General features: G+C 38.1%; 1 protein-coding gene across 1 annotated transcript in view; it reads right to left on the reverse strand.

Moving 5' to 3' along the window:
• Positions 1-19,553, reverse strand: part of OTUD3 (OTU deubiquitinase 3) — a 58,897-nt gene that overhangs the window by 21,953 nt on the left and 17,391 nt on the right. The window contains exons 3-4 of the mRNA XM_037828331.1: positions 15,696-15,808; positions 10,778-10,900 (exon numbers count right to left, since the gene is read on the reverse strand). Coding sequence (XP_037684259.1) covers positions 10,778-10,900; positions 15,696-15,808 — 236 coding nt within the window. The remainder of the gene's footprint in view (positions 1-10,777; positions 10,901-15,695; positions 15,809-19,553) is intronic.

Raw genomic sequence — 19,553 nt, forward strand, 5'->3', positions numbered from 1 at the left:
TCAAAATTTTTCACCACTCTATGCATGTTCACAAATGACCTTGAAAGCACCATGTGTACTGACTTGGTGTTACAAATAAATTTTAGCTATTAGGTGAATTCACAAATATGAAATCTGTAAACAGAGAGGATGACTATAGATCTTGAACATCAGAAAAGTTGCCTAAACTCACTCATTAAAAGAGTAATGCAAATTAAAACTATGTTAAGAAAATTTTTTCCTTAACATTGATAAAGATCAAAAATTTGATAACAACACTGTATTGGCAAAAGTGGAGGAAAAGACAAATTCCTGACAGAAATGTAAACTGGAAAAACCTCTTTAGAGACCAATTTGGCAATACCTATCAAAATTATAAATGCACATATCCTTTGATACAGAAAGGACCTTCCAGGAATTTATCCTGCAGATGTATGAAACAATACATACATAAAATATTTCACACGGTTTGTAACAGCAAAAGTTTGAAAGCACCTAAAAGTACATCAGTAAGGGGAGGCAGGGCAAGATGGAGGCACAGAGAGGTATGGATTTAGTTAGCCCTCTAGAGCAACTAGTAAATAGCCAGGAATAGTGTGGAACAACTGTTGGGGGACATCTGTGACTGGACACACATCGTACACCAGCCTGGAATGGGTGGAACGGCTGAGATCGCAGCACAGAACTGTTAAGTACAGCTCCCCAAACTGGCACGCCTCCCCCACCAGCACAGGAGGCTGAGTAGGAAAACTTCACAGTGGGAAAAAGCAGCAGGCTATCTTGAGGGAGGGAAAGTAACTCAATAAAGCTCCAACTGTGGTTTCAATTAACAAATGTGGACTACTGAATACAAGCTACAAGCACAGATAAACCCAGAGCAAGCAGGAAAGGAAACCTGAGGTCACTCCCAGCAGAGAGGAGGCGGGGCTGATGGAAATAAATAAACAAACAAATAAATAAATAAATAAATAAATAAAAACAGAGGCTTTTGGAGACGGCTGGGCACAGAATACTGGAAAATGGCTGTGTCCCAAGAAAAGGGGCTCAGAGAACAGGGTACCAACACCAGTCGACAAGCAAAACTGCGGGGCTGGGAACTGGCTCTGAAAAGGGGCTTTCACTTGTTTTCCTCTTTTTTTTCCCTCCCATTCCAAGTAGCTCATCAGAGAAATCCTCGGGCATTTTCAGTCATCAGCCCTCACCCAGGCAAGGGTGGATTTAAGAGAGTCAGAGAGACAAACGAGGAATTCAAGTGTAGGAGAGAACTCCCCAATATCTTCCCTAATAAAAGGGGGGTGAGGCCCAGCTCAAGTGGAGGCCCTCCCTCAGAGAATTCAGACCCCAGGGCCTGGGGGAAAAAAAAAAAACAGAAATATCTTAAGCTTGGCTTCTAACACCCTCAGCCCCTGGCCAGGATAGGGTCTGCTGAGAATTAAAGGGTCCTCACCTCTTTACACCAGTGGGGAGCTGTGGGCTGACAAGCACCACCTGCTGGAAAGGACAGGAAAAGCACAGACTCTAGAGGCCTCACAGGAAAGTTTGACAACCTGCTAGGTCTCAACCTCAGGGAAACCTGATACTGACTACAACTTCCTCCTAAGACCTGGGCCTATCTGGTCTGGGAAAATCTTATTGGGGTAATCAAGGAAACCAGATGCCTAGACAACAAAAAATTACTAGTCACACCAGAAAAAACGAAGATATGGCCCAAAGAAACAAAATTACACTTCAAATGAGATACAGGAATTGAAACAAATTATTATTCAAACAAATATCCTAATCAATTCAAAAATCAAATCAACAAGTTGAGGGAAGATATGGCAAAAGAGATGAAGGATATAAAGAAGACATTGGGCAAACATGAAGAACTCAAAAGTCTGAAAAAAACAATTGGCAGAACTTATGGGAATGAAAGGCAATAGAGAAGAGAAGAAAAACACAATGGAGACATACAACAGGAGACTTAAGAGGCAGAAGAAAGGATTCATGAACTGGAGGACAAGGCAGCTGAAATCCTACACACAAAAAAACAGATAGGGAAAAGTGGAAAAATATGAGCAGTGTCTCAGGGAATTTAATGACAACATGTGAATATACGTTTCATAGGTGTCCCAGGAGAAGAGAAGGAAAAAAGGGCAGAAAGAACAATGGAGGAAATAATCACTGAAAATTTCCTATCTGTTATGAAAGACATAAAATTACAGATCCAAGAAACATAGTGTACCCCAAACAGAATAGACCCAAGTAGACTGACTCCAAGACACTTAATAATCAGATTATCAAATGTGAAAGACAAAGGGAGAGTTCTGAAAGCAGCAAGAGAAAAGCGATCCATCACATACAATAAGCTCAGTAAGATCCATCACATACAATAAGCTCAATAAGATTAAGTGCCGATTTCACAGTAGGAACCATGGAGACGAGAAGGCAATGGCACGATATATTTAAGATACTGATATATTTAAGATACTGATATATTTAAGATACTGAATGGCATGATATACAATAAGCAACTGAATGGCATGATATACAATACAATAAGCATGATATACAATAAGCATGATATACAATACAATAAGCATGATATACAATACAATAAGCCGATTTCACAGTAGGAACCATGGAAACGAAAAGGCAATGGCATGATATATTTAAGATACTGAAAGAGAAAAACTGCCAACCAAGAATTCTATATCTGGCAAAACTGTCCTTCAAATATGAGGGAGAGTTTAAAATATTCTTGGACAAACAGACAATGAGAGAGCTTGTGAACGAGATACCTGCTCTACACAAATTACTAAAGGCAGCGCTACAAGCAGACAGGAAAAGACAAGGGAGAGAGGTTTGGAACACAGTTTTGGATGATGGTAGCACAGCAATGTAAGTACACTCAACAGAGATGACTGTGAGTATGGCTGAAAGAGGAAGGTTAGGAGCATGTGGGACACCAGAAGAAAAGAGGAAAGATAAAGACGGGACTGTATAACTCAGTGAAACCTAAAGTAATAATGGCGATAAAATGTACAAATATGTTTTTCCTTGAGGGAGAACAAATGAATATCAACCTTGCAAGGTGTTAAAAATAGGGTGGTACTGAGGAAAAAAATACAATCAATGCAAACTAGAGACTATAGTTAACAAAAACATGGTATTATGTTTCCTTTAATGTTAACAAAGACAATATACCAAAGCTAAATGCCTATAAGAGGGAGACATAAGGAAGGGTATGGGACTCTTGGCATTGGTGATTTTGTCTGACTCTTTTATTCTACTTTGGTTAACTCTATCTTTCCTTTTGTTGTTTGTTATCGGTCATGTTTTTTTTTCTTTCTTTTTCTTTTGTCTCTCTACCTTCTTTGACTCTTCTTCCTTCTTTGTGGAAGAAATGGAGATGTCCTTAAATAGATAGTGGTGATGGTAGTGAATGCATAAATATGTGACTATACAGGGAACCACTGATTGTTTACTTAGGATGGAATGTATGGTGGGTAAACAAAACCGTCTTAAAAAAAATGGGTTGATGAAGAAACCTTGGGGGCACTGTGTTGAGTGGAATGGGTCAGACACATAGGGACAGATATTGCATGGTCTCACTGATATAAACTAATTATAATATGTAAACTCATAGACATGAAATATAAATTACCAGGATATAGAATGAGACTCAAGAATGGGCAGTGGTTGCTTATTGTGAGCAGAATGTTTAACTAGGTTGAACTTAAATGTTTGGAAATGGACGGAGGTGACAGTAGCACGTTAATGTGGGAATAACTAACAGTGCTGAATGGTTTGTGACTATGGTGAAAAGGGGAAGCTTAGAGTCACATATGTCACCAGAAGGAAAGCTGGAGGCTAAAATATGAGATTGTATAAAACAGTGAATCTTGTAGTGGACAATGTCCATGATTAACTGTCAAATATTAGAATTCTCTTTCACGAACTAGAACAAATGTATGACACTACAGCTGGAAGTTAATAATAGAAGGGTATATAGGGACAAAAATATACCTATTGCAAACTACATACTACAGTTAGCAGTATTTTAACATTCTTTCATCAACAGTAACAAATGTACTATATCAATACTATGAGTCAATAACGGAGGGGGTGGTGGTTGGGGTATGGGAGGATTTGAGTTTTCTTTTTTCGTCTTTATTTCTTTTCCAGAGTAATGAAAGTGTCGTAAAAATTGAAAAAAAAAATAATAATAATAATTGTGGTGATGGATGCACAGCTGTATGATGGTACTGTGGGCAACTGATTGTGCACTTTGGATCTTTGGATGATCGGATGGTATATGAACAATCTCAATAAAATTAAATTTAAAAAAAATGCAATTCCCAGCTAGGAGCCTACAGATATATTTCTATCTCTCCAATAGCTAAATTCATATATATAATTACTATGTCTTTGCAGAGTACTTCTATCAAATGGAGTCTGAAAAATAAATCATTAAGTTAAAAAAAAAAAAAGGAAGAAAGAGCTAAAATCAAAGAAGTAATGGAACAACTGAAGAAGCTAGAAAATGATCAGCAAACTATCCCTAAAGCAAGTAGAAGAAAAGAAATAACAAGGATTAAAGCAGAAATAAATGATATGGAGAACAAAAAACAATAGGATAAATAAAACCAAAATTTGGTTCTTTGAGAAAATCAACAAGATTGACAAGCTCTTAGCTAGACTGACAAAGTCAAAAAGGGAAAAGACAAAATAAACAAAATAATAAATGAGAGAGGGGACATTACTATGGATCTTGAAGAAAATTTTAAAAATCATAAGAGGATACTACGAACAACCGTATGCCAACAAACTAGATAATTTAGAGGAAATGGATAATTTCCTGGAAACACATGAACAACCTAGACTGACAAAAGAAATAGACAACGTCAACAAACCAATCACAAGCAAAGAGATCCAATCAGTCATCAAAAAGTTTCCTACAAATAAAAGCCCAGGGCCAGAAGGCTTCACAGGGGAATTCTACCAAACTTTCCAAAAAGAGAACTGACACCAATCCTACTTAAATGCTTTCAAAAAATTGGAGAAAATGAAATACTACCTAACTCATTTCATGATGCCAGCATCAATCTAATACCGAGACCAGATAAAGATGCTACAAGAAAGGAAAACTACAGGCCAATCTCCCTAATGAATATAAATGCAAGAGTTCTCAACAAAATACTTGCAAATCAAATCCAAAGGCACATTAAAAAAAATCATATACCATGACCAAGTGGGGTTCATTCCAGGCAAGCAAGGATGGTTGAACATAAGAAGAGAAACCAATGTAATACAACACATTAACAAATCAAAAGAGAAAAATCAAATGATTATCTCAATAGATGCTGAAAAAGCATTCAACAAAATGCACCATCCTTTTTTGATAAAAACACTTCAAGAGGCAGGAATTGAGGGAAACTTCCTCAATACAATAAAGGGCATATATGAAAAACCCACAGCCGGCATAGTACTCAATGGTGAGAGACTGAAAGCCTACCCTCTATGAGCAGGAACATGACAAGCAATAGTGGTAACCTGCTGTTACCACTATTATTCAACATTGTGCTAGAAGTTCTAGCCAGGGCAATCCAGCAAGACAAAGAAATAAATGGCATCCAAATTGGAAAGAAAGAAGTAAAACTGTCATTATTCGCAGATAATATTATCTTATATTTGGAAAACCCTGAGAAATTGATGACACAGCTATTTGAGCTAATAAATTTAGCAAAGTGGCGGGATATAAGATTAATGCACAAAAGTCAGTAATGTTCCTATACACAAGAAATGACCTAACTGAAAAGTCACTCAAGAAAAAGATTCCATTCTCAATAACAACTAAAAAACTCAAGTACCTAGGAATAAACTTAACCAAGGATGTAAAAGGTGTCTACACAGAAAATTATGTAACTTTACTAAAAGAAATAGAAGGGTACCTAAACAGATGGAAAAATATTCCATGTTCATGGGTAGGAAGGCTAAACGTCATTAAGATGTCAATCCTACCCAAACTCATCTATGGATTCAATGCAATTCCAATCAAAATTCCAACAACCTACTTTGCAGAATTGGAAAAGCTAGTTATCAAATTTATTTGGAAGGTAAAGATGCTTCAAATTGCTAAAAACATTCTATAAAAGAAAAACGAAGCGGGAGAACTTACACTTCCTGACTTTGAACCTTACTATAAAGCCCCAGTAGTCAAAACAGCAAGGTATTGGCACAAAGACAGACATATTGATCAATGGAATCAAACTGAGAATTTGGAAAAAGACCCCCAGATCTACCATCAACTGATTTTTGATAAGGCCCCTAAATCCAAAGAACTGGGACAAAACAGTCTCTTCAACAAATGGGGTTGGGAGAACTGGATATCCATATCCAGAAGAATGAAAGAGGACCCTGTGATGGCTAGGTTCATGTGTCAACTTGGCCAGGTGATGGTACTCAGCTGTCTGGTCAAGCAAGCATTGGCCTAACCATTGCTGCAAGGACATTTGTGGCTGGTTAATAAACTAAGAGGCTGGTTTATTAAATCATTAGTCAATTGGCTGCAGCTGTGACTGATGACGTCAATGAAGGGTGTGTCTTCCACAATGAGAGAATGAATGCAGTTGGCCGGATTTAATCCAATCAATCAGTTGAAGACTTTTAGATTGAGGACCTTCACTTCTTCGGCTGCCCAGTGAAGAGTTTCCTGAGGAGTTCGTCAAAGTTGCCAATTCGTTTCCTGAGGAGTTCATCAAACACGTTCATCCAAGTTGCCAGTTCGTTTCCTGAGGAGTTCTTCGAAGTTGCCAGTTCATTTCCTGAGGAGTTCATCGAACATCTTCATTGGAGTTGCCAGTTTGCTGCCTGCCGTATGGAATTTGGACTCGTGCATACCCACAGCAGTGAGAGACACTTTTATAAATCTTATATTCATAGATATCTCTCATTGATTCTGTTTTCCTAGAGAACCCTAACTAATACAGACCCCTACCTCATACCCTCCACAAGAATTAACTCAACACATGTGCCAGTTTGGATATATTATGTCCCCCAAACGCCATGTTCTCTGATGAAATCTTGTGGGGGCAGACTTATTAGTTTTGATTAGGTTGCAATCCTTTGACTGTTTCCATGGAGATGTGCTCAATCAACTGTGGGTGAGAACTTTGACTGGATAATTTCCATGGAGGCGTTACCCCATCCATTCAGGGTGGGTCTTAACTGAATCACTGGAGACCTAAAAAAGTGTTCACAGACAGAAGGAGGTGCTGCAGCCGAGAGAGAAACTTTGAAGAATGCACAGGAGCTGAGAGTGGAGCTGGAATACAACCTGGGATCACCAGATGCCAGCCACGTGGTTTTCCAAATGCCACTGGCCTTCCTTCAGTGAAGGTGTACTTGTGTTAATGCCTTCACTTGGACATTTTCATGGCCTTCAGACTATAACTTTGTAACCAAATAAACCCCCTTTATAAAAGCCAATCCATTTCTGGTATTTTACATAATGGCAGCATTAGCAAAACGGAACAAAGTGGATCAAAGACCTCAATATAAGAGACAGTGCCATAAAACTCCTAGAAGATAATGTAGGGAAACATCTTCAAGACTCACTATTAAGAGGTCACTTCTTAGACCTTACACCCACAGCACAAGTAACAAAAGAAAAACTAGATAAACAGGAACTCCTTAAACTTAAAAGCTTCTGTACCTCAAAGGGATTTGTCAAAAAGGTAAAGAGGCAGCAAATTCAATGGGAAAAAAATATTTGGAAACCATGTATCTGATGAGACTGATATCTTGCATGTATAAAGAAAAAATAAATCCTACAACTCAATGACATAGCATAAACAGCCCAATTACAAAATGGGCAAAAGATATGAAAAGACATTTCTCTGAAGAAGAAATACAAATGGCTAAAAAACACATGAAAAAAATGTTCATCTTCACTGGCTATTAGGGAGATGCAAATCAAGACCACAATGAGATACCTCACACCAATTAGAATGGCTGCCATTAAACAGAAAACTACAAATGCTGGAGAGGATGTGGAGAGATTAGAACTCTTATTCATTGCTGGTGGTACTGTATGATGTTACAGCCACTCTGGAAGACAGTTTGGTGGTTTCTCAGAAAACTAGATATCAAATTACCCTATGATCCAGCAATTTCACTTCTCGGTATATACTCAGAAGATCTGAAAGCAGTGACACGAACAGATATTTGCACAGCGATGTTCATAGCGGCATTGTTCACAATTGTCAAGAGATGGAAACAATCCAAATGTCCTTCAACAGAGGAGTGGACAAACAAAATGTGGTATATACACAATGGAATACTATGTGGCAGTAAGAAGAAACGAGGTCGTGAAACATATGACAACATGGATGAAACTTGAAGACATAATGCTGAGTGAAATAAGCCAGACACAAAAAGAGAGATATTGTATGTTACGAATAGTGTGAGCTCTGCGAGAAATGTAAAAGGTCTTAAAATGTAGAATATAGGCGACCTAGAGATAGTCAGTACCTAGTGAAGGGGCAACAATAATCTAAAATGTACAGATATGATAATGAAGGTGATCTTGATGGTATAGAACGGTCAGGAGTGACTACGGTTTGTTAATGGGATTATAAGTAATGCATTGAAGGCGAACTTGTTTGTAAATGGTTGTTTAAAGGCAAGTAACCCACAGAGTAGCACCACAAATCTAAATAAGTGTTAGCATGATATAATTATAAGGTATGACACTGCTACAGAGGATTAACAACAGAATGGTATGGAAAAACTACCCATTATGTATTAATAACTATATTTAATAGGAATATCTTACCAACTCTATACTAATACTAGGGATGAATAACTAGCAGCTGATAAGAGCTCTGGGATGTATTATGTTATGAAAATTGTTTAAATTTGAGAGTGATGATGATTGTTCAACTAAAGTGAAGATAATGTAAGAAACTGACCATTTATCTTGGGATAGAATATATATTAAGTCACATTGGGAACCCACTACTTAATAAATCAAGCCGTTGACTTGAGACTTGCTCTGGTGAAATTTAGGGTTGTGAATAGGAGGCTGAGCTCTCCTATAATTATGCTTAAGAGGCACCTTCAGGCAACCTCTTTGTTGCTCAGATGTGGCCTTTCTCTCTCTAAGTCCAACTTTGCAAATAAATTTATTAACCTCCCCCCAACGAGGGACATGACTCCCTGGGGAATGAATCTCCCCGGCAAAGTAGGACATGATTCTCAGGATTGAGCCTGGCCCTGTCAGTGAAGGATTGAAAATGCCTACTTGACCAAAAGGGGGAAAAAAAGAAAGGTAACAAGCTAAGGTCACAGTGGCTGAGAGATCCCAAATAGAGTCAAGAAGCTATCCTGAAGGTTTCTCTTACGCAAGCTCCAGCTAGACATCCCAATTGGCCAGAGCATGCCGTGTCGTACTTACCAAAAGCAGTCCCCAAATACCTAGGTCCCTACCTGATATTCTACAAAAGATGCACTCACTAAGTTTTATCTTTCAGAAACTTAAATCCACTAGAGTGTTCCTATACTGAAAAATCCTAAAACTCAGAGGCAACAACCTCTTTAAGATCAACTATCCAATGCAGCCCCCTTCCCCTCCTGTCAACACCCCCTTTTAATATGAACAAGTTCGGGTACTCACTGCCTAGACACCCCTGAAGATGGAAAAAGAGATCAAGTGAAAGGAAGGAGTAGCAACAAACAAGGTAAGACTGAACAAAGGTCAATGAATACTGAAACTTTATGTAATTATATATATTTTTTGGAAGCTGGGGTATTGGAATGGCTGCTCGATGAATTGTACCTTGAGGGTTCTTCACCTTTCTGTATGTACCTTGTATTGCATAATAAGGAAAGAATTGTAATTGTGGAACCATAACCCATAACAATTTTTTAAATTACCTATATGACTGCTTGTTGAGCTATACATCGAGAGATGACACTTTTCTGCATGTATGCTATATTTTACAATAAAGGAAATGGCTAAAGTTGTGGAACTGTGACCCATGACATTCTTTGAGATTTGCTAACTACTTGTGAAGTCATACATTGAAAGTTATCACTCTTATGTATATATACTGAAGTTCACAATAAAAAAAAAATAATAAAAATTCTCCAGGAAATTTTACCATATACTGATAACACTGGTGCCTCCAAGGAGAAAAGAGTGGCTAAAGGTCAAGGATGGAAGAGGAACTTTCAATACATATACTGTTATAACATTTTGAATTTTGACCCATGGCAAATATTACCTATTCAAGAAATAATGTCTTTTTTTTTAAAAAATAATGCCTTCAAAAAGTGTGTAACAATGTGAGAAAAGGTTTATACTATAACGCAAACTGAAAAAAGCAGGAAATAAAGGTACACAAATAATATCATCTCAAGCATTTTTAATGCATTAAAAGACAAAGGAAATCTACCAAATCAGTAACAAAAACTGTGTCCAGACAGTGATTTTCTGTGCTTTTTATTTTCTTTTTTACCTTTTAAATAAGAAACATGGGTTAAATTTAAAACCTAAAAGTAATTTAAAAGTTTGATATAAATTATATTCATGTAATAATAACTTTCAGCTATTAAAGAAAGCAAAAGAATGGCAAGCAAGTTTGTCTCTGTCACCTGAGCTTAAAACAAAAACAACAACAACAAAAAAATCAAACCCACAGATGGGCAACTTTCCATAAAAAAAAAATCACTGGTTTTTGGCTCTAGGGTATACAGCTCCAAAGGGCTCCCACAGGGCCGAGGGAATAAAGAAGAAAACCAAGGCCTTACTCACATCAGTCTGGAGATGTGCAGGTGCTTCTGAGTTGTCATTGATCCTCCGAACACTGTCATAATGTTCTCCATACCGATACGCAATGTGTAACTCCCTCACATTGCTTTTATCTGTACCACGAATCTGCAGGCAAAGGAAGAGGAGATGCCAGTGAGGACTTGGACAATATCAACTTGTGGAGGGAAACACCTCACCTGGACTGCCTAGGAAGCCCACACCCTTCATATGCCTTGACATGTAAATAGGCTCTATGTAGATACCAACTGGGAATATGACTGGGATATGTCCTAAGCAATTTCTGAATTATTTTCCTCCCATCCATGTAGGCTTCAATGAACTTAATATGTAACAATATGAAAATTAATCCATATGAAAACATATATTCAAAAATCATGGGCATAATTACATGGAGTTTTGAATAGGAAGTGAGATCTGGTAGGGTTGTACAGGTTAGTGTGAAATCCCAATACATCCCAAAGTAATCTGGGTAGAGAATAAAAATATATTTGTAGGGCCCCCCTGAGGAACTGGGGAAAAATGTGGTAATGTTAAACTGATAGGAAATCACTGATACTCTCACAAGCATTGAGGACTACCAATTTAGAAGGCCAAGCCCTTGATCTTGGTTCTTCCCCTTATGAAGCCTGTTACTGCAAACGAGAGGCTAAGCCTACTTATAATTCTTATATTCTTAGGTGTTTTATGTTTTCTCCTCCAGCTGTAAGGAAAGGACCTTTTGTCCTTTATAACTTATAATTGTGCTAAAAGTCTCCCCCAGAGAACCCCTTTCGTTACTCAGAGGTGGCCTCTCTCTCGCTAAGCCCACTTGGCAGGTAAACTCACTGCCCTCCCCTCTCTGTGGGACATAGACTCCCAGGGGTGTAAATTTCCCTGACAACATGGGACATGATTCCTGAGGATGAGCCTGGACCTGGCATCATAGGATTGAGAAAGTCTTCTTGACCAAAAGGGGTAAGCAAAATGAAACAAAATAAAGTTTTAGTGGCTGAGAAATTTCAAATGGAGTCAAGAGGTCATTCTGCAGGGTATTCTTTTGCGCTCTATAGATATCCCTTTCTAGTTTTTAGCGTATTGGAATAGCTAGAAGGAAATACCTGAAACTGTCAAACTGCAACCCAGAAGGCTTGATTCTTAAAGATGACTGCATAACTACTTAGCTTACACGGTGTGACTGCGTGATTGTGAAAATCTTGTGGCTCCCACTCCCTTTATCCAGTATATAGACAGATGAGTAGAAAAATGGGGACAAAAATTAAATGAAAAATAAAGTGGGACTGGGGGGATGGGATGTTTTAGGTGTTCCTTTTTACTTTTATTTTTAGCCTTAAATTTTTATTTTTTATTTTTATTTTTTTTTGGAGTAATGAAAATGCTCAAAAATTGTGGTGATGAATGCACAACTATATAATGGTATTATGAACAACTTACTGTACACTGTGGATGACTGTATGGTATATGACTATCGCAATGAAACTGAATTTTAAAAAAAAAATCATGGGCAGATTTACAAAGAAGTTAAACTAAGCTTAAGCTTCAGGACCTTTAGTATCTATCTCTCAGCCCTTCAAACACTCAGGCCCCTTCCAAGGGGAAAGACCCAGGTACAGACAGATCCAGATTTTGAGGGTAAAAAATACAAATACAAAATTGTTAGAACACCACCACCACCACCACCACCAGACCTTACAGGGAACCCACGCAAACAAGGGCCTGAGGCTTATGCTTCATTAGCTTCACAGTAAATCCGCCCCTGCCAGAAATACAAAAATAGAAGTTTCTATCAGCTGCACACTGAGAAACAGTATCAATGACAAATCCCAAATCTCCCACTTATATCAATTCCAAAACAAACTAGATATATAATCCAGAAGTACTGTTACACTGCACAATTCCAGAGGTACCATTCATGAGATCTTCTAAGGGAACCGCCTCCTGAAGCACAACTCAACAAGAACAGTGCTCCCTCGAGTCATACAACTACAGGAACCCTCTGGTCCAGGCTAGCAAAATCCCAAAATAATCACCACCACCACAAACTCTAACAGAAGTCTGGACCCATCCCTCGGAAAGGAACAGGTCTCCCCAAAAGTGATAGATCCTCCCCAGCAGCCAAATTACAATACGTTAAGAGCAAGTCCAGTAACTGTTTCTTTGTTAAAATTCTAAAACATCAGCCCCTCCTTCTTCATTATACTGAAAGTCACAGGTAGTAAGGCAGTACCATTAATCCACAGTATTCATGGTCTAAAAACAAAGTAAAAACCACAGAACCAACATGAATGGCACACGTCTAGAAGTGTGGAAGTTCTCTCCAGGTGGAATACCTAGGTCTCAAAGTGCAGAGAGGATGGAGAGTTTAAATACGCTGCCTGATTCTGACACATACAGAACAGAGATAGCACCATTTGTCTCCCAGGAAGAGCACTGGGAAAGTAAACAGCAGCTTATTAGAATTTCCGAATGACATAATCCCTAAAACACTTTATATTTAAATAATAATAACAATAATTATAGTATAATAATAATAATAAATACACATGAATAGGAAAAAATTAACTGGAAGAATAGTCACCAAACTGTTAACTGTGATTTTCATGGGGATGGAGAATGGAGGGAACTTTCATTTTCTATGTTATACATTTCTCTACTGTTCACAAACAGCATATATTCCATTTATAATCAGGAAAAAATTAAAAAATGTAGGTTTCAGTGTCTCCATGTTGCAAGTATAAGCCTAGTCATTATTAACACAAGAGCTCTTAAAGACCCACAACAGTAGCAACCACTGCAGTTTCAATTCTTAAACTTCCTAAGACGCTTCACAGGAGTAGGGGAAGATGGGGAAAATCCAAGTGAAAACTCCATTAGATAGCAGATATATTTATCAAAAATATATACTTTCAATGTTTAGCAATTTGTGACAGACAACACTACAGAAATAAATTTGAAAAAATATTCTAACTATGCAGAATTATCTTCCACAACTACCTAGGAAATTAAGAAACAAAAAAAGGAAGTTATTGATAGTGGCAAAGGCAGGGCTATGGTACTGAGTTGACAATGATTATTTTCCTTCAAGACTAAGATCATTATGTTGTATGTTCAAATTATTTTGTTGACTTTTGCTAAAAAGTATAAATTTAGTGACAAAAAAAAGGACAATGAAAAAGACCAGTATTCTTGGCTCAGTGACAATCCTTAGAGATAGCCCCACTAAAAATATGAGAGCTCTATCTGGTGTCAGTATATCTGGCAACTCTGCACCAAGCAACACACACAGATATTGTTTCACTAGTGCTCACTATATCCCTGTAAGGTAAAATTCCTCTTAACTCATGGAGTATTTGTTTCGTTGTAATGTAATCTTGTTGAAAGGATATTGTGCCAGACACAAAAGGCTATATACTTCCAATTATAAGACATTTTACAAAGGCAAATCTATAAGAGACAAATCAGATTAGGGGTTAAGGATGGGAGGGGACTAGTGACTACAAAGGGACAATGTGAAGTGACTTTTGGGGGTAGAGAAAACATTCTCTATGTTGAGCATGGTGGTGGTTACCTTATCACATGTTCATCAAAACACAGAGCTGTACACCTAAGAAGAGCAAAGTTTGCTATATATAAAATATACCTCAATAAACATGACTTTTTTTAATGAGCAAAGGCTTTAGATAAGCAATATACAAAGGGGGACCAATAAATATACGAAAAAATTAAGAAAAAAAGATAATGTTACCGTTCTGATAACACAGAGGGATATGCAATGTGTGTCTGTCTATACATATATACGGCTGTGCATAGATGTGTGTGGAAGTGTTTGTGTAAATAAAAACATTTGGGTATATATCTTTCCAGTTATGTATGAATGTTTTCATAACTAAGTATGTGTGTATGTAAATGACAGAGATACATACAAAAATGTTAATAGCAAATCTCTGGGTAGTGTGACTGGGTAATTTTAATTCACCTTTATGGGCTTTTCTGAATTTTCAAAGTTTTCTACAATTACCATATTTTACCTAATTAAAAAACAAAATTAGAAATGGGGGGCTAGTGGGAGGGAGGGAAGAATGATGGAAATCACATGCCAAGTCTTCAGGAGCTGAGCTACAAAATGACAAAAATGCTCTGGATTTAAGGAGGAAGAGGACAGTAGCAGGTATACACCTTCTCTCCAACCTCTGATCTTCCATATTCCAGAATGTTTGGAGTGTTTAGGAGATGAGGTTAATTTAAGAAACCAGAAGTAAAGAAAAGTGAAGAGAAATGGACACCTACTTCAACAGGAAAAAAAAAAAAACTAAATAGCTTAACAATGTTCTTTGCCATCCTACAGTGCAAACTTAACATATGTTGTAAAATTTAATTTGCTATAGAAAAAACACTGGAACCATCATATACAGCTGAGCAGAGCACAGAAATATGAGCTTGACATCCAAGCCAGGAAATAAACATTGTTGTCTGGGACACATTTTTTAGCAATTGTTATTATAATGAATTTTGTCTTTGTTTTCCTCCAACTAAAAAACATAAACACACACATGGGAATGGGCATACTTCAAAACAAGAATTTGTATGCATGAATCCTTTACATTCTCTTTTAAATACTTCTATGGAATTTTCTAAAGTATTTCCACATTACATTAGGCCCTCTGCCTCTAAATTATCCAATTAACTGATCGCTGAATAATATTCCTGACATTTTAAAATGTTTCTGAAGTATGCAGAGCATGGGTTTAATTCCAAAGCAACCATAAGTTTCCACTGTGTTAGGCTCACAGTCCAAGTTACTTGCATGGTCTAATGTCACAGGTCAAGCCCCATCATCTTAGGACATCACCAAAGCCAATTTATAAATATGAGCTTAAGATAAATTCTTGAATAGGTGACCTACCTGCCACAAAGGGGCATTGAGTTGATGAATCACCACATTCAGTTGATGATTTCTTGCAAAAGCTACAATTGCATCATTGCCTGCAAAAGTACCAGGCTTTGCCAAACTGGCCACTGCGGACAAAAAAGAGAGAAAAGAGAAATTAAGTCTTTATAATGGAAAAATCCAAATGCATACATGGTTTGGTATTTATTTATTCCATATAATAAGAAGTGAGGGTGTAAATCTGAAAAGCCTATTAGCTTTGTTAGGGCCTGGGAATTTTGTAGACTGCTACTCAGAAGGGCTCCAATCATTCACAAAGAAAGCATTCATTTATTTACTCACTCAGTTAATATTTACTGAGTGCTTCCTATATGCCTGGGTCTGTAATAGACCCTGGGCATAGGAATGTAACACACACAGTAATCTTTAACAGACAGCATTAATGAATGCTTACTACATGTCAGGCATTGCTGTAATCACTTTAAATTGTCACACTTAATCCTCAAAGCAACCCAATGAAAGAGGCACTATTATGTACCCCATTTTATAGACAAGGAATCAGAGATATAGAATAGTTAATAACTGTGCCCAAGGTTACAGAGCCAGTACATAGTGGAACTGATATTTCATCCCAGGAAGCCTGACTTCAAGGCCCCTGGCTCTTGACCACTCCATTACACTGCCTGTCACAAAGTCTGCCCTCAACAAGGTTAAAACCAATCAGCAGCAAACAAGAAAACAGGCACTACTGCTGCACAAGTGCTGTGGAAGTACAGGATGTGTTAGGAGCACAATGAACTGCAGGAGAACCTAAGCCAGCTTGGTAGTGGGGAGGGGGAGGTAAGGTGTATCAGATAGGCTTCGCAGCTGAGAAATCTAAGCTGATACTCAAAGGACAAATAGCAGATAGACAGCTAGAAGAAGAATGGGTGATGTTCCAAGCAGCAGCAAGAAGAGAGATAATGAGGAGATGTAGACAGGAACAGTATGGCAGGAACTTAAAATGCTGAGATGGGGGCAGAGAGGGCAAGCAAGTGTGGTGGGAAATGGCAACAGAAGACAGTAGAGAAATAAGAAAATCACAGATCATGAAGGGCTAAAGAGTTTGAACTTTATCCTGGGGTCAATGGGGAGCCACCAATGGGTTTTAGACAGGGGAAAGGTCTAATCAATGATGTGCATTTAGAAGATTGCTCTGACTGCAGTATGGAAAACAGACTGTAGGGGTCAAGTTGGAAGCAATGAGACCAGTCCAAATAATACCGAGGAAGTTGAGAAAAATGGCCATAGAGACCTGATTGTATGATGTAGTAGCAGAGAGAGAAGAAATACTGAGGTGCAAGTGACAAGACTTAATGAATGACTGGGTATGATGAGGGAGGGAGTGGCAGGCATCAATAACACCCAGGTTTCTGATCAAGGTATTTGTATAGTTGGGGAAAAGATGTTGTAGATTCTCTGGAGCCAATCTAGAGGAAAGGAATAATCTTAGAAGATACAGCCAGATGCAAGGCTAACCATGTCTTTGGAAGTTAAATGATCTATTCATTTATTCATTCAACAAATATTTCATATCTACCATATGCCAGGAGTGCTGCCCTGGGAACAGAGTAGTGAACAAAGACATGGTCCTTGCCCTCAAGAATCTCACAGTCTAGCAAGTCAGACAGACATAAAAACACATAATTATGACAAGAGTGATAAATGTGGTAAGTCTAGCCTTCAAACAAAACACAAGAAAGATATAAGACTTCCGGGTTTCTTTTCATTTCTGCTATGGCAGAGTCAGCCACTTCTTATTTCTTTTATGCTCAAATTCTTAAGTGGCCAACCAACAGGCAAGCAGGGTGACATTAAAAAACAAACAAAAAAAACCACCTTCCCACTCTTCATCTAAAGTGAGAATCACACTGGTCACTGAAGGTTTGAGTTCCCTGTCCTGACACCTCCCCACATCCATCACATGCCCTTCAGTGAAGATGTTCAAAGTGGAATTTCACATCACAAACTAAAAACTCATCTCATCTGAAGTATTTTAATTGGATCAATGACATAATTCATTTTATATAGCACTAAACCACAAAACTTACCTCATATACATACACTTAATTTGTAAACTGCTGACCATCTGGTAAACTGAGTCTATCTCTATACACAAAGTGATCCCAGGAAGAAGGACCATCAGATCTTTGTGGGTATAAACTACTCATCTGAGTTTCACTGCTGTGTCTCTGAAGCCTAATGAATGAGTTTCTTCCTACTGAGGAATGGAATAGGAAAGGCTTTGGGATAATTGATAGCTTCCCTTCCAAGCCAACTCCTTAGGCTACCCTCTCTCTTGTTAACAGTAGAGTTATGTAGCCATTCTCCAAGAAGAAACTTCAGAGTCACTTTTGTTTCCTCCCTCTCCCCACTCCCCCACCTCCAAAGAGTCCTGTCAATTATACTGCCAAACTGTGTCTTGGACTGACCTCTATTCAACATCCTCAGTAACTGCCTCAGTGGAGGCCACCTTTTTCTCTCACCTGGACAATTTGGAGACCCTTCTAACTAGACTCCCTTCTCAGTCTCTCTCCCCATCCATTCTCCATATAGTCTCCAGAGTTATCTTTCTATAAAACACAGGAATGATTGTCTCTTTCCTGATAAAAAACAGATAAACACTCTCAGCTCTGTGATAAAAATGTTATTTATAAAACATAAACATAACAACACCTGGCATAACAGGTCCTCAGTACATATTTGCTGAAATGAAAGTTTAAAAGCTCACATATATTTTCTTTCCAGATTTGTGCCTAAAGAACTAATTAAAATCAAAAACTGATTTGCCTCAAAGAAAACACATGGTGTTTTGGGTTTTTGGTGAGAAATGAAATGGCTTTATTGATTGCTCTGATTACAAAAGTACTGCATGGAGGTATTGGACTTCCTCACCTGGATTGTTGCTGATATTCTCACAAACATTGGGGACTGACAGCTTGATGTGCTGAGCCCTCTATGCTGGGGCTAACCCTATGAAGCTTGTTGCTGCAAGAAGAGGCTAAACCTGCTAATAATTGTGCCTAAGAGTTTCCCCGAGTGTCTCTTTGTTGCTCAGATGTGGCCCCCTCTCTCTAACTAAGCCACCTTGGCGGGTGATCTCACTGCCCTCCCCACTACATAGGACCTGATCCCAGGAGTATAAATCTCCCTGGCAACGCAAAGTATGACTCCCAGGGATGAATCCGGACCCAGCATCATGAGATTAAGAACATCTTCTTGACCAAAAGGGGTATGCAAAATAAAATGAAATAAAGCTTCAGTGGCTGAGAGATTCCAAATGGAGTCAAGAGGTCACTCTGGTGGACATTCTTACGCACTATATAGATAACACTTTTTAGGTTTTCACATACTGGAATAGTTAGAAGTAAATACTGAATCTACCAAACTCCAACCCAGCAGCCTTGACTCTTGAAGACAATTGTATAACAGTGTAGCTTACAAGGGGTGACAGTGTGGTTGTGAAAACCCTGTAGATCCATCCTCCCTAACACTTATAATTTTCTTGTTTTCAACTCATAACCATTATCATCCTCCACTTATAGAACAAGTTTAAAGGGGGTGAGTAATTTCTGAAGAATAAATGGGGCCAAGAATTGACCACTGTAAAAATGTTAGTAACTTTCCAAACTGTGTGTGTGTGTGTGTGTGTGTGTGTGCGTGTGTGTGCGTGTATACTTTTTAAAAACGGGATCAATCTACATATACTATCACTTAGCCTGTTTTTCCTCCCCACTGAATAAGAAGTCATGAATAGCTTTTCAGGTCAATTAACTGCAGCATTTTTGTTAAGAGCATATACATCTAAACCTACTGATTCCCAAATGCCTAGCA

This window comes from Choloepus didactylus, chromosome 2 (assembly GCF_015220235.1).
Source record: "Choloepus didactylus isolate mChoDid1 chromosome 2, mChoDid1.pri, whole genome shotgun sequence".
Lineage (NCBI taxonomy): Eukaryota > Metazoa > Chordata > Mammalia > Pilosa > Megalonychidae > Choloepus > Choloepus didactylus.